Source organism: Mixophyes fleayi, chromosome 5 (genome assembly GCF_038048845.1).
Source record: "Mixophyes fleayi isolate aMixFle1 chromosome 5, aMixFle1.hap1, whole genome shotgun sequence".
Classification (NCBI taxonomy): domain Eukaryota; kingdom Metazoa; phylum Chordata; class Amphibia; order Anura; family Limnodynastidae; genus Mixophyes; species Mixophyes fleayi.
Window position 1 is genome coordinate 9,631,326 of NC_134406.1, and position 15,216 is coordinate 9,646,541.

The following is a 15,216-nucleotide window of genomic DNA, read 5'->3' on the forward strand; positions in this document are numbered from 1 at the left end:
AGGCATGACAATATGTTTAGGTGGAAAAATTCTGAAGGGACGAAACACTGTAATCCATTAAAAGGATCCAATTTATCATGGAATCACACCCTTGTACTGAAATCTGTAAGCCTGAGCAGGAACATGTAGGCTCTTGTTTTGTCCTCTTGGTACACCAAATTTAAGCTGTGGTCATCTCAGCTTGACTGACTGTGACAATAGAGATTGTTGACCCATATGGTGAATAGGGGTCAACAATCAATCTCAGTATACACTGACACAAGCACTAGACCAGTGTTTCTCAACTCCAGTCCTCAGGACCCCCTAGCAGTACATGTTTTCCATATCTCCTAGCTGGAGCACAGGTGTATTCATTACTGCCTGACACAGTGTAGCAGGTGGTATAATTATTTCACTGGTCACCTGGCAATCCTGCACTGTTAGTGGGTCCTGAGGACTGGAGTTGAGAAACACTGCACTAGACAGAGCAAGAAAGCAACAAGCAGCAGTCAGGAAATTGTCAGCGTTTACTGACATCTTGCTCAGCATACAGAACATTTTTAAGTTCACAGCCCCGATTCTGAGATTGTCTTTATTCTTAATTAGGCAACAAGAACGTAATACCTCTTAAACAAAATATTCTCGTGGCTAATACATGTTATTTATGTTTTTTGTAGGGAGAACGCGGCCCCCCTGGTCCACTAGGACAACATGGTTCTAAGGTTAGTAAAATACATTTGCTCCAGTGCAATAATACTACTATTGCATATCCAAGTTTGAATGCATTGAATTGCATTATTCTGATATTAAAAATGACTCAAACTTACATTGTGGGTTGCGCTATTAAATCTGACACCAGACGCTTTCTAAAATTGTAACAGTGGGTGTAGTTTACACACAATACTTGCTTCATAGTTGTAGCATAACAACAGCACACCACCTTATTACCAAGTACAGAATAACATATCTGACATTGTAGGAACCTGTCAGAGAATAAAAGCTTCATACAAACATTTCTACTATTTACATCAAATATTTACTACACATAGAGTTTGTGCAGGACCAATGACCACAAGGCAACTATGCTCATAGGGATAGGGGATCCGAGCGTTGATGCCATGTGCTTCTGCCAAGATTTGATGAGCAAATGTGTCGAGCCCATGGACTGCCCTTTCCACCGTCACCGGGAGCCAGGCCCATCTACCATAACTTGGCTGTTGTCAGGTTGGGGAATGGAGCCCAGCGGACAGAGTGCTAGTCTACCAGCAGGGTCGCCAAGAGAAATTTTGGGCCCCTGCACATCAACTTCTTGGGTCCCCATGCATAGCCCCTGAAGAGGGCAGAGCCAAACCAGTTTGGTGACTCCTTCAAGTAGGAGGCAGGCCCAAGCGCTTGTACTTCGTAACTGCTCCCGCCACCCTTCTCTGCGCCCCTGTATACCAGTCATGTGACTCCTTACGCAAGGCCCTTATCCTTCCGTGAGCCAGTTGACAGCCCCTAACTTTAGTTATACCTATTATGTAGACGCTGCCATTTAGGCGCTACCTGTGATGTGTGAGAGCATGTTCAGGAGCATCACCAGGATTGAAGGCGCTTTTTTATTTAAACCGTCAGGCTCCTCTTTGATATTTAAGAAACTGGTGGTTTGTTCTGCTTGAGAATATTTCTTATTTTCTTATTATTATTATATTAATTTTAATAAAAACCCTGGCTGACAGCGGAAGTGTCGGACATACTGCCAGCTGCTCTATTGTCCACCACTGTAATCGGTGGCTGGTGCAGTTTTTGCAGCCTATGTGCATATTATAGGTTGTTTTAAATTATTATCATCGTTTTCCAATAATCATTGTCTATGCGATTTGTGTGGTTCCAAAGCACAAGCAATTTATTTAGCAAAAGCAAAAGAATAACAGTTCAATAAATAAGTACAGATACATACGCTGTGCTGCGCTCTGCTGGATCCAGCTATACAATCATTCAATCCTGAAGTCTGTGGTCAAAGTGACTGCAAGCGGATTCCAGGAAGCAATATATATACATTTGGTGTTACAGTAAATACAATACAGATGACTTGGCATGTTTCCATAGGTTCAGGCTTCAGGAAGGTCCAGTGTACTGTAAACCATAGGTCAGTTCAAACGACACCTTCCAGGGGTGGGGGTTAACTCTCCAAGGGTGGGGGTCAGCTCTCTAGATGATGCATATTTAATCTTCCCGCCAAGAACTAGTTCAAACTGGTCTACTAGCATTACACAGACAATTTAATTCTAATCATTTATTCCCTATCATCCATAACTACTATACGCAAGGAGCGATCCTTTCGGCGATAGAACCGGACGTCTGCGAATAAATAGAGGATTAGAATGATATGTTTCCTGTGACCTGAACCGTAGATCTCACTAACGTGTACATATAACCTTATACTATTTAACTATAAACTAAATAACATATGTTCATAAACAACTGTGGATTGGAACTATTATAAAAATTAACTATATACAAGTGAATGTGTAAGTACGAGTGTATGAGTGCGTTATTTATCGTGCGATTGCGCCAGGACACGTGGCGTACTGATTGCAATCGCATGGTAAAACATTATTAATCAGTATACTTTCTTTCATCCAATTATTCGACTTTGACAGTTGTTACGCATATCCAGAAATACCAGTTCATTTGAACACACGGTGACCTTTGTGTGTAGGAGTAACACACTGAAAACTCGTCCCACAATAGAGAATTCCCCTGATGGAAGAGGCAGGAGAAGTTTGAAATGCAGCCACTCTGTAACTCCCTGTATTGGCAATACTGATTTGATGGCTGCCAGGCAATGAGCATTGTAAAGTTCTATAAATATGTATCTAGAGCTTCCCTTAATATAAAACTCTTATGAAGCAGTTTCATGCCCTAGTGCACAGTGCTCCTTATATTCTATTCATGGACAGAATATATAAGATGTATTATGGTCTCAGAATAGACGCGTGATAAGTGCCCTACAGGTCACAGACTCTCCCGAGGATTTCATCCACTGCCTGCACTTTAAAAGAAGGAAGGAATGAGAGATACATGGGAGAGAATGAAATATAGAAGTAAGAAAAACAGGCTGCAGTATTAATAGGTGTGATATATGCAAAAAGTCTACAGAATGATTTATTCTACTGACAGAGTTAAAGAAAAGGAGAAAACAAACTTGGGTAATTAGTGTTTGGTACAATACGTTCATTTTTCTCTCTAATTGCTCCCTGCAGCATTCATTAAAATGGTATTTAATTCCAAGGCCATCGTACCCAGCAAAGTGTTTGTTCCGATCTGTGTGTTCCGGATGCTCGAGCTAAAGACTGCTAGAGCCTCTCAATTAAATGGAGTGGCTTTTTATTATTCAGGCAATTGACACTTGTTATTTTGTTATTTTTCTCCATTATTAAGGGAACTATATACAAACTCAGTTTCATGGCTGTTTGAGGAGTTTTTCAGTCTTAATGGGAGCAGTTAAACTATTCCCCCTGAGGCTTACCTAATGAAGCCCTCCTGTCTAGCCACAGAGTGTCCTGAAGGTGAGAGGTTAGAGTTAAGACTTCTGCTCTGATGAGTTTGGAGTGAACGGGGCCCAGGAGTTTTATGATGCTTTTTTCATTTTGGTATAACTCCCACTTGCCAAACCTCTGGCAATCCCAGAATATAATTCACTTTCACTGCAGTTAGCATTCCCTTTACCACTATGCAGAGGAGCTTCTCTTGCTAAGACCAATGCAGACATGTCATCTAAGTTCATCCTACCAAAGCCTTATATTCTAACCCAACCCTGACCAGCTACTAAGACAGGGATTGGCCAGTAAGGAAACACCTCCATTCTTCATTGGCTGTGAACTACACCAATTAAGTATAGGATACTATGCTGAGCTCTTCTAATTCATAAGAGCCCCCAACACAGCCAGAGGTTAGTGGCAAGAGGAAGTGAACTTGTCCACAGTAAAAACAAGAATATACAATGACCTCATTGTAGGCTACATTATCTTCCAATGGATTCCGATGTACAAATATGCCAAGACAAGTCCAGGGGCTAGATTTACTAAGCTGCGGGTTTGAAAAAGTGGGGATGTTGCCTATAGCAACCAATCAGATTCTAGCTGTCATTTTGTAGAAGGTACTAAATAAATGAAAGCTAGAATCTGATTGGTTGCTATAGGCAACATCCCCACTTTTTCAAACCCGCAGCTTAGTAAATCTAGCCCCAAGTCTCTATATAATAACATGTTACTAGTCTTATAGTGCCACTGGTAGGGCCACATTACTAGAGTCCTTTTAGAGTCACATTACTAGTGTCTTCTTTGTGCCATAATACTAGTCGCATCCTATTGCCGCATTATTAGCCCTAAATAGTTACGCATTACTTCCCTCTTCATTAAGCCATATTATTATTCTCTTCATAGAGCCACATTATTGGGTCTTCATACAGCCACATTACTGCCTCATCATAGTGCCACATTAATAGTCTCCTTATAGTGCCAAACCACTAGCCATTTCTTTGTGCCACATTACTAACCTTTTTCCTAGTGCCACATTATTACCCTCTTCACAGTGCCACGTTACTGTCCTCTTCAAGAGACACTTTACTATCCTCTTTATAGAGCCACGTTACTATCCTCTTCATAGAACCATGTTACTATCCTCTTCATAGAGCCACGTTACTATCCTCTTCATAGAGCCACGTTACTATCCTCTCCTAGAGCCATCTTACTATCCTCTTCAAGAGACATGTTACTAGCATCTTCATAAAGCCACGTTATTGTCCTCTTCGTAGAGACACGTTACTATCCTCTCCTAGAGCCATGTTACTATTCTCTTTGTAGAGCAACATTATTATTCTCTTAATTGATACATTTTACTGTACTCTATTTAGTGCCACTTTCCTGGTGTCTACATAGACCCACATTTAACTTCTTCCTAGGGCCACATTACTATCATCTTAAAAGTGGTGCACATCATTGTTGTTATATATATTTTTTATTAATAATATTACTGATTTATTATTCACACATTCTAAATATTTAACTATGGAATGAGTTAGTGCTACATTATTTGTGCTTCCTTATTTTATATGGATGATAGGAGCAGTATGGAAGGGTGGGAGAGTATCGGCACAGTAAAAGTGGCTTAGGTGGCTAATAATGTAAATCCAGGCCTGCCCATACCTACAGTCCCTATACAAAGTATGGAATCCTCACACCAGCAATGTACACAGTATTAACCCCTCACGTCCAGCAGCCAAGTAGAGTTCTCTTGAAGTAATGGAACTGAATCTTTTCCAAGGGCAGTGATTCTGTTCTGTGTTCTGTACGACCGGTTGATGGCGCCAATAGAGCATTGCACAACAATGCTTACAGCAGGGGCTTTATGGGGTACAAGACTGCGGCATCCTAAATCCAGCCTGCCTAGTAACCAAACATTGCCATCCTCGGTAAGTTAATTTTCTGCTTTTCCCAGCACTTTCCTGTGAGACAGTTGTTTGGATAGCTGCCTGGAATTGATACTATATAAAACTAATATGATAAATTAGAATTTCACAAAAAAAAAAAAAAATGGTGTCAAGACTTAAGTCCAATCTCTAAATTACCAGTTAAATTAAAATAGGATTTTTGATCTTACTGAAGCGAAGCTACTGAAATGTGTTCTCTTTTAAGGGTGCTTCTAGCTTTACTGATTTTGAAAAATAACACATTTGGAAATGAGCAGAGATTTGCATAAAATGACTTAGTGTTCATTATAAAAGAATGATATGTACTTCCATGTTTTAGCTAATGTGCGACTATTTCAGAGCTTCAATTAGTTATCACATTTTTCTGCTGTTTCTTGCTTATTAAAATGTTACTTAATTATCATCCTTGAGGGATTATAGTATTATCGTAGTACATAGTGCAGAGTTGAAAACTTCAGCGCAGATACAGACATCAGCACTGCTGTTGTCTGGTTTTTCGTTGACGTAACCGGCAGCACAAGTTTCTTCACCAAATTTGTAAAGTGTGTTTGTCCTCCCTCTCGAGCCTCTATGCCCCTGGATTAATCTGTAACGTCGTTCCTGCAATGCACCTTATTATGCAGCTTACACGTGATATAGGCTGCAACAAGTACTGTACACAAATCCTGCTTGATCTTAGCAACAACGCTGACAGTCTGCATGAGTTCTCATAAGTTGTGTATTCTTTCATCTGTTAGGTACGTGCACAGCAACATAAAGCACGTTATTCTCCATGGGGTTAAATATGGGGTTAAACCAGACGTAAATTGCGTACCGTAGTTTGCTTAGTATTCTGAGCTGCACATATCTTAAGATACTTGTAACTTGAAATAGTAGGCAAATTGGGTATATTTTAATTTAATCATCATCAGCAGCATGGATCTTAAACCGGCAAGAAAACTGCTGCAACATACGCATCCTAGAGGCATACCTGCGACTACTTCCATCTGGTGTTTACTGTATTATGTCTACGCCCACTACCTCACCATTTCGTCTCTCTAGGCGTAGGCGCAAAGCATAGATACGTTTTAATCTGAGAGCAAAAGGAGATGTAGATTAGTCTAATGGCATGCGCAGTTTGTAAAAAGCGTTTTTTACGCTTACGTCCTCCCAAATCCCCTATATATTTAATTTTAATATATTTCGTATAATTTATATATTATCTCTACCTCAATTTTATTCTTCTTCGGCATAATACTAGATGTATCCTAGGGCCGATGGGACCTCACAAATCATTAAGCGCAGGCCCCTGTGTGGTAAGACTGGTAGCACCCTCTAAAAGCAAGCTCTGTGGGTATATGTATCAAGCTGAGAGTTTTTCGGCGGGTTTGAAAAGCCAATCAGATTCTAGCTACCATTTATTTAGTACATTCTACAAAATGACAGCTAGAATCTGATTGGTTGCTATAGGCAACATCTCCACTTTTCAAACCCGCTGGAAAACTCTCAGCTTGATACATTTACCCCCTGGTATGTTTTTGTCAAAAGCAATAGGCTCGTCTGATTCTAGAGCTCCAACCCCTTTTTATTCAGAGACTATTATGACAAGAACAAAGTGCATTGTGGGTAAGAAGGAACATGCAGTACTGAAGGAGATGCTGTTGTTACATTGATCTCTAATTACTTCTTTCTTACTCTCTGCTGATTCCCCCATCCTGGATAAATACAGTTCACCAGAAATTAGAACCGTCAGTGACTACAAAACACATTAGATATGGGGAACATTTCTGTGTTGTAAAGGAGAACTGGAAGACTAATTTAATCCTGACATCACAACTCACCGATTATAACATCAATCTACCAGATATATATTGGTGTTTACTATGTGTTACAGTTCTTTAATGCTTCTTGATACTGTATATATACATACATTGACTGGGCATTATTAATGGAATATATCCAGGGTATTTTGACTGCCCTGTAATCCGACGCCTGCCAGCTCCCTCCAGCTTCAGGAAACATCACTATCTCATGATGCTGAGTGAGACAAAATATGTTTAAATTAATGACAGTCGAGTTCCAGAAACTTAATTACACAAAGCTTTAATTCCATGAGTTCATTTGAAAAATATAAAAATCTGTCTTAAGTAGTTTTGGCGCCAGTGTGCTAAAGCCATCCTTGTTGTCTCGGAGAAAATATCAGCCACACATTATTACTTTATGGGTCTAGTTAAGGGGCAAATAAAACCTGAAAAGATAAACAGTTACGCAACTCATCATTATCATCAGCTATTTATATAGCGCCACTAATTCCGCAGCGCTGTACAGAGAACTCACTCACATCAGTCCCTGCTCCATTGGAGCTTACAGTCTAAATTCCCTGACATACACACACACACACAGACAGACAGAAACTAAGGTCAAGATAATAGCAGCCAATTAACCAATATCACAGAGAATGTGGCACTGTAGTGACAGTGAAGCCTAGTGACAGTGAAGCCAGGTTTTGATCCTATTGAAATTGATAGGCTCATTATCGGTCGTGGTGGAAATTGCGGTTGTAAGATTTACCTGTGCACGTGGTCGTCTTCTGACCATACGGGACAACGATGGCAGAAGACTTCTGGACACTTCCCCCAAGAGCTAAATGGTCAGATTTCATGTGTGTGGCAAAATTGACTTGTGATCTTATTGCTTTTTGTTGGTCAAGGGGCAGGACCGACTAAAGGTATACTACCTTTCGTTTAAACCCAGTCCGTAAGGCATATATTTATACATATAAAAGTTTTTTTATAATGAGTGACATCAATTTATAATGAGTGAAATCTCATTTTTACCTGACGGGTGGATGACATTGCGCTATTTACACGGAGAACAAGCAAATGATTAGTGTACTACATAAGTTTATCTATTGATCCAAGTTGGTAATGTGGAACAAACATTCGCAAGAATATGACGGAATACCTCCAAATGTTCCCGATTTTGTCAAGACTGCCCAGATTCATGGACCCGAAAGTGGGTGTGACCTTATACAGCTGTGGTCATAGTTAGACAGATTCAGGCGATGTTTAGGTGATCCAGGAAAGAATGTGAATAGGTTGTGGTAAACAATTCTGGGGTTTAAATAAAACTTGTACACCCTTCTCAATAACATTAAAGATCTCTTTGGCTTTGGGAGCAAAATTCGTAGACATTAGCTCTGGAATGACTTATTATATTTTGTGTTATGGGGTACACACCTCGTTGTTTTTCTGCTAACAGAGAATCTGTTCTTGGGGAAACTACGGTATTAACCACTTGTTTCTTTTAGGGGGACAGAGGATCACCCGGTCTCCCTGGCCAGCCTGGACCTAGAGGACCTCCAGGAATTGGGATTGATGGGACTCCAGTAAGTCAGTGTTAGCATCTAATGTTGATTGCTCTTTTGTTACATCTGGTTACATTTAAAATGATTCTAAATAAAAGTATTAGGAATAGTATGAACTGTGTCAATAGACCTTACTCACTAACATTGTATTAAAGTGCAAAATTGACATTGATGACCAGAATCAGGCAACATTAAAATGATTATGATTTCAAATTAATTAAAGGGATATTTACATCAAAATAGTGTCCAATATAGATGAATGTTGGCTTTGTTTGCTGAATTTAACATTTTGAAACAAAGTAAAACAGTGAATGTGGCATTTGCAAAAGTTTAGGCACACTTCCAGTTCATTCAATATTACTTTTTTTTTCCTAAAGCCCAAAACTTTATTGACTTGTTAGGCCTTAAATAAAGGCCAGGTGAAGACAGTCCCATAGTTGAAGCAATACTCATTCATCAACCATGGAATCCTCTAAGCAGCTTATTGAGAACTTAAAAATATAGATAATGACTCAAGCAGGTGAAGGCTATAAAAGATTTCTGAATGCTTCCAACTTGGAATTTCCACTGTCAAAAGTGTCATTAAGAAATGGAAGTTAAGGAGAATTAATGAAATCAAGGTCAGATCTATAAGATGCGAAAATTCTGTTGTAGAACGTCTCATAAACTGGTCAGATACGCAGAACCTACATATCACTGCAGAAGCGTTTATCTGATTCCTGAGTAGTGATTGACAGTACATCATTGTTCTGCATGGAATTTGGATCAAAAGTAAAAAAAACACTACATCAGAAGTATGCAAACAGTGACAAGACAATGAAGATAAGAGGTTGAAAATCCAATACATGCATACAGGGATGAATAACTGAGGTTTTTTAATGACCTTCACAGTCCGTAGAGTTACATTTTATTGAAAATCTGTGGAGCGATCTCCAACATCTAGTGCATGGAAAAACATTAATCCGGAATAGAAGAGTTCTACAAGGAAGAGTTGGACAACATTAAAGCAATAATAGAAGGACTCTGAGCCGGCCACAAGAAACAATTGGTCTCATGAGGTGTTGCTGACTATTGACTGCCAGGGTGCCCAAACTTTTGCATATGCCACATTCTCTATTTTATTGTTTTCAATTATTTAAGTTTAGTAAATAATTAGTAATTGCATATTAAACTGTGCAGAACAATATAATGTTTAAGTTTCTACCCCACAGAGGTTGTTATACAACATGTTCCTTTAAAATAAGGTATTGTCAAAGTGGTTGCTTGCTGCTTAGATCTATAACACTAGCTGAAAAGGCTGCTTACTGTGGCGGGACTAGCGTTGTAGCAGGAGTCATTGCTACATGTCCCAGAGATGAGAGGGGGCTCATAGCCGCTGAACCCATAGTTCTGCTACTGTCTGCACCCTCTATTATCTTAACACAAGCGCAGTGAAGCCGAAACAGAGTCCGCGGAGGACGGACTGCATCGCGATGTAATGTTCCGTCTCGGTTGTATCCCTCTGCCTTGTAGCTACCGAACCTTATTGTTTTATTTCTTTATCATTCAGATTATTCCATGCATTACTTCAATGACATTCCTGTATCAGTTTAGCAAATAGGATTCATCACATCTGAACTGATTTTCATATTTGCAACCAGTTGGGTAAAGTGTTTTTATTTTATTTGTGTGCAGGGCTCCACCGGACCTCCGGGAGAGAAAGGGGAACAGGTATCTTTTGTAAATTAGTATAAAATGTATATTTTTTAAAAAAATTATTCAAGGCAAAGTAATTAACACATCATTCTTTGCATTGTTGCAGGGTGTCCGGGGTCTTCTCGGCGTGCCAGGTCCCCAGGGACCCCCTGGACAAGATGTAAGTCATGAAGCTGTATGTTCTCCTGCTCACCTCTGTGTGGGGTGTAGGTCAGGAACCAACATCTAGCTGTAATATGGGGACTGAGGCTCTACAAGTTGTTTGTTATAGAGGTGGCTTCATACAAACATTTATGTCACCAGATGAAGCTTCTGACAGTGATAATAAACTATTGGTTTTAAAAAAGTCAGTAAATGAATTGCCTGATACAATGTCACACATCCTATACTATGCCTGGAGAATTACATGCTATCATATAATACACACCATCATATAATACCTCATCATGTAATACATCATCATGTAATACATCATCATGTAATACACACCATTATATAATATATAATACACATCCTGATACAGCATACACCATTATATAATACACATCCTCATACAATACACACCGTCGTATAATACACATCATCATATAATACACACCATCATATAATACCTCATCATGTAATACATCATCATGTAATACACACCATTATATAATACACATCCTGATACAACACACACCATTATATAATACACATCCTCATACAATACACACCGTCGTATAATACACATCATCATATAATACACATCATCATATAATACACACTATTGTATAATACACACCATCGTATAATACACACCATCATGTAATACACACCATCTTGTAATAAACAACATCTTATAATACACATCCTCATAATACACACCATCGTATAATACACACCATTGTATAATACACATTATCATATAATATACACCATCGTATAATACACACCGGCATATAATACACATCATCGTATAATACACAACACCATATAATACACACCATCATGTAATACACATCATCGTATAATACACACCAGCATATGATACACATCATTGTATAATACACTTAACTGTATAATACACACCATCATATAATATACACCATCATATAATACACATAATGGTATAATACACATCATCATGTAATACACACCATCGTATAATAAAAATCATCGTATAATACACATCATCATATAATACACACCATCGTAAAATACACACCATCTTGTAAAAAACACCATTGTATAATATACATCATCGTATAATACACACTATTGTATAATACACTTTTTTATCATATAATACACACCATTATATAATGCACTCCATTGTATAATACACATCACCATATAATACACACCAGCATATAATACACATCATCTCATAATACACATCATTTTATAATACACATCACTGTATAATACACATCATCAGGTAATACACATCATCATATAATACACATCATCATATAATACACACCAGCATATAATACAAATCATCTCATAATACACATCATCTTATAATACACATCACTGTATAATACACATCATCATGTAATACACACCACCATGTAATATGCCAGGATCAGATATGATGAGCAGGACAGGAGCAGATTTACCCTCTGAGACACTTTTGCTTAATGTATTTCACACAGAGACACTTATACACCTTGCTGGGTCATTTACAAACTCTGGATAATGTAGTGTAGAAATTATTTTTATGCACAATTGCTCTTAGTTGTCCTCTACGATCTTACATTGGAGCTGCTGAATATGTGACGTTACTCTGTGACAAAGATATGGATGACGTTCTGATGACATACTGAAATTTGTATGTCTGGAAAAGACAAATGTCACTTCAAAGTACATGCTCTGCTTCTTCGTTATTTCTAAATCTTCCTTTTTTCTAAAATATTGTGTATCCGAATCTTGTCTTAATTACGTCATGACAATGTATGGGCATGAAGGCTGCCTTTTGTTTCAGATGTTACAACTTAACTTTTTGATTTTTTTAATCTTTATAAGCTCATGTTAATGCATTTCTGCTATGAAATGGGCTTAGATGTCACAAAAATGTCCCATTGAAAGTAGTGGTGAAAAAAACTGACTATTTTACATGAATAAGAAGGAATTATAATTGCTAAATTCATTGGGAAAACCCTTAAATGTGTACAGTCTCCATCTATTGAGCTTCAGTATCTCATCCTGTAAAGCTAAATATCATTTTTGGGTTCATGTAAAGTTTATTAATATGTTTATACAGTGTACTGCATGAGCTGCCCTGATCTGGTTCATAAATGACCCTTAGTGCCTTTTATGTATATATTTTAACAGTAGATTCATATTTTTGGGTACAAACAAGCTCCTATAAGTTGTTGTTTTTTTTTACAAAATTGTAAGAATACTAAGCTGAAGACAAAGCCTTCCGTTCTTATCATGTCACCCCATTGTAAGAAATTTAAATATTGTTTGACTGAGCGGTTTCTGAAGAACTTGCAATAGCTCACGTTGAACTTTTATATGCAAAAAGTGAAAAGAAAAATCATTTTAATTAATGCTGAAAATAGAACGGCTTTCTAAGTGCTAAAAATAGTCGCCTGAAGACCTTTTCTGTAGAATGTTAACGCTCTGAATTACCTTGTCAGTCGGTCTTTTATCTTTGGGTTTAAAAAGACGCTCGGAGCAATAACAAACTGACTTGACTAATTAGGTAGAAGAGGCAGAAATATCCGCAAATAAACGAAGTCTGCAGCATAATAATTCATGTCTAAGTTTACTTATGAAAGTGGATTTTCAGGCAGACCCTGGCGGTGGTAACTTTTTAAAACTAATAAGGATATCTCCAATTTTCATATCAAACATGTCATAAATAATTAATTAGCCGTGGTCTGAAGGCTGTGCAACATAGCCTCCATTAATGTCTTTCTTATTATCATTTGTTGCCAGGGCTTTCCAGGAAACCAAGGAGAGAGAGGAATTCCGGGAGAACCAGTAAGTCTACTGTAATTGTATAAGTTGAACATACCCGGCCTATCAATCTGTTAGTTCAGTGATGGACAACGTGGTGCACTTCATGTGCTGCTTTTGCGCTCTCAAACCTTCATAAAGATTGCACATTAACTATTAATTTCAGTAATGGAAAAACAGACCCAAAATGACCTCGTCATCTTCCACATCACTCATCCCAAAATGCCCCCACTTAACCCAAAATCCCCCATTTGCCCTAAGACCTCCACTGTTTTATTATTATTATTATTATTATTATTATTATTACTACTAATAACCCAGTAGGCAGCACGTTGGCTTAGTGGTTAGCACTTCTGCCTCACAGAACTGGAGTCATGAGTTCGATTCCCGACCATGGCCTTATCTGTGTGAAGTTTGTATGTTCTCCCCGTGTTTGCGTGGGTTTCCTCCAGGTGTTCCAGTTTCCTCTCACACTCCAAAAACATACTGGTAGGTTAATTGGCTGCTATCAAAATTGACCTTAGTCTCTCTCTCGGTCTGTGTGTGTGTTAGGGAAGTTAGATTGTAAGCTCCAATGGGACAAGGACTGATATGAGTGAGTTCTCTGTACAGCGCTGCGGAATTAGTGGCGCTATATAAATAACTGATGGTTATTATTATTATTATTATAGTTTATTTATAAGGTGCCAGACAAATCCACAATACCATACAATGGGGTAATAGATCATATATAACATAGAACACAGCAGCACAAGACAACCTATGCTGGAGCATAGACACAAAGTATTTTTTTTTATAAAGTATTTTATTAGTTTTAGAAACACAGCAAAACAATACGTAGATTTTGAATCTAATTAACTAAACATTGCGTATCTGATTAAATCATACTCAGGCCGTGAGAACTTGTTTTTACAATAGGACATAAAAGCTATAAACAAACAAAATTAAAATTGTTTTTAAAAGATAAAATTCCATACATTAATGTAAATTTAATATACCTATAATTTAATAGTATTCAGCACAGTGACAGATTTATATCAGCCACGCAGGACTGGCATACTCAATAAGAATGATATGTGGTAATATAAAAAGGGGTTATTATAACTGGCTTTCATCCCTCCGCTCTCACCCCCTAATCATCTTGATGAGGATGGTAAACAAATTGTGATCTATACCAGGGATGCCAAATTGTATGATATTAGCAGAAAGTCTCTCTACTTTCATACATAAGTGTTTCATGTTTCCAAACATCATTTATCAAAATAATCCAGTCTGAAACATCTGGAGGTTCAGGCATCATCCATCTTCTTGCTATGATAACTTTAGCACGTGAGGTTATATCTACTATATAAATGCCTAGTGGCGTGTTTGAAAAAAAAAAAACCAAGCTGCAGCGCCACCTGCTGGGCAGAGTTATACACTGACCTATATATTTCTTGAAGGAGAAGTGACAGTTGGGAGTGGTTGGTGGTTGCCGGGGGTGACAGTGGGGAGTTTTTAACACCTTAAGAAGTTGATGAAGGATGTGGCGATGAAGATGAAGGATGAGGTGATGGAGAAAAATGATGAGGTGGTGACATGTGGACAAAACCACGTTAAAAAAGGGCGCTTGCGTCGGGAAGTAACGCTCTTCCCCTGAGGAGGCCTGGGCTAGGCCCAAATGCATGACAAGAACCTTTTTCACACCTTAAGTAGCTTGATTTGACTAGAATGCATGAGTATCATGCACGGGTTAACTTGTTGAATATATATTTAAACACTATCTAAAGTATTT

General features: G+C 38.2%; 1 protein-coding gene across 2 annotated transcripts in view; it reads left to right on the forward strand.

Annotated features, from left to right (window-relative positions):
* The window catches only part of COL22A1 (collagen type XXII alpha 1 chain), a 281,196-nt gene that overhangs the window by 225,206 nt on the left and 40,774 nt on the right, over positions 1–15,216 (forward strand). For both annotated transcript variants that reach the window (XM_075211680.1, XM_075211681.1), the window contains exons 40-44: positions 657–701; positions 8,742–8,819; positions 10,473–10,508; positions 10,600–10,653; positions 13,422–13,466. In XM_075211680.1, coding sequence (XP_075067781.1) covers positions 657–701; positions 8,742–8,819; positions 10,473–10,508; positions 10,600–10,653; positions 13,422–13,466 — 258 coding nt within the window. The remainder of the gene's footprint in view (positions 1–656; positions 702–8,741; positions 8,820–10,472; positions 10,509–10,599; positions 10,654–13,421; positions 13,467–15,216) is intronic.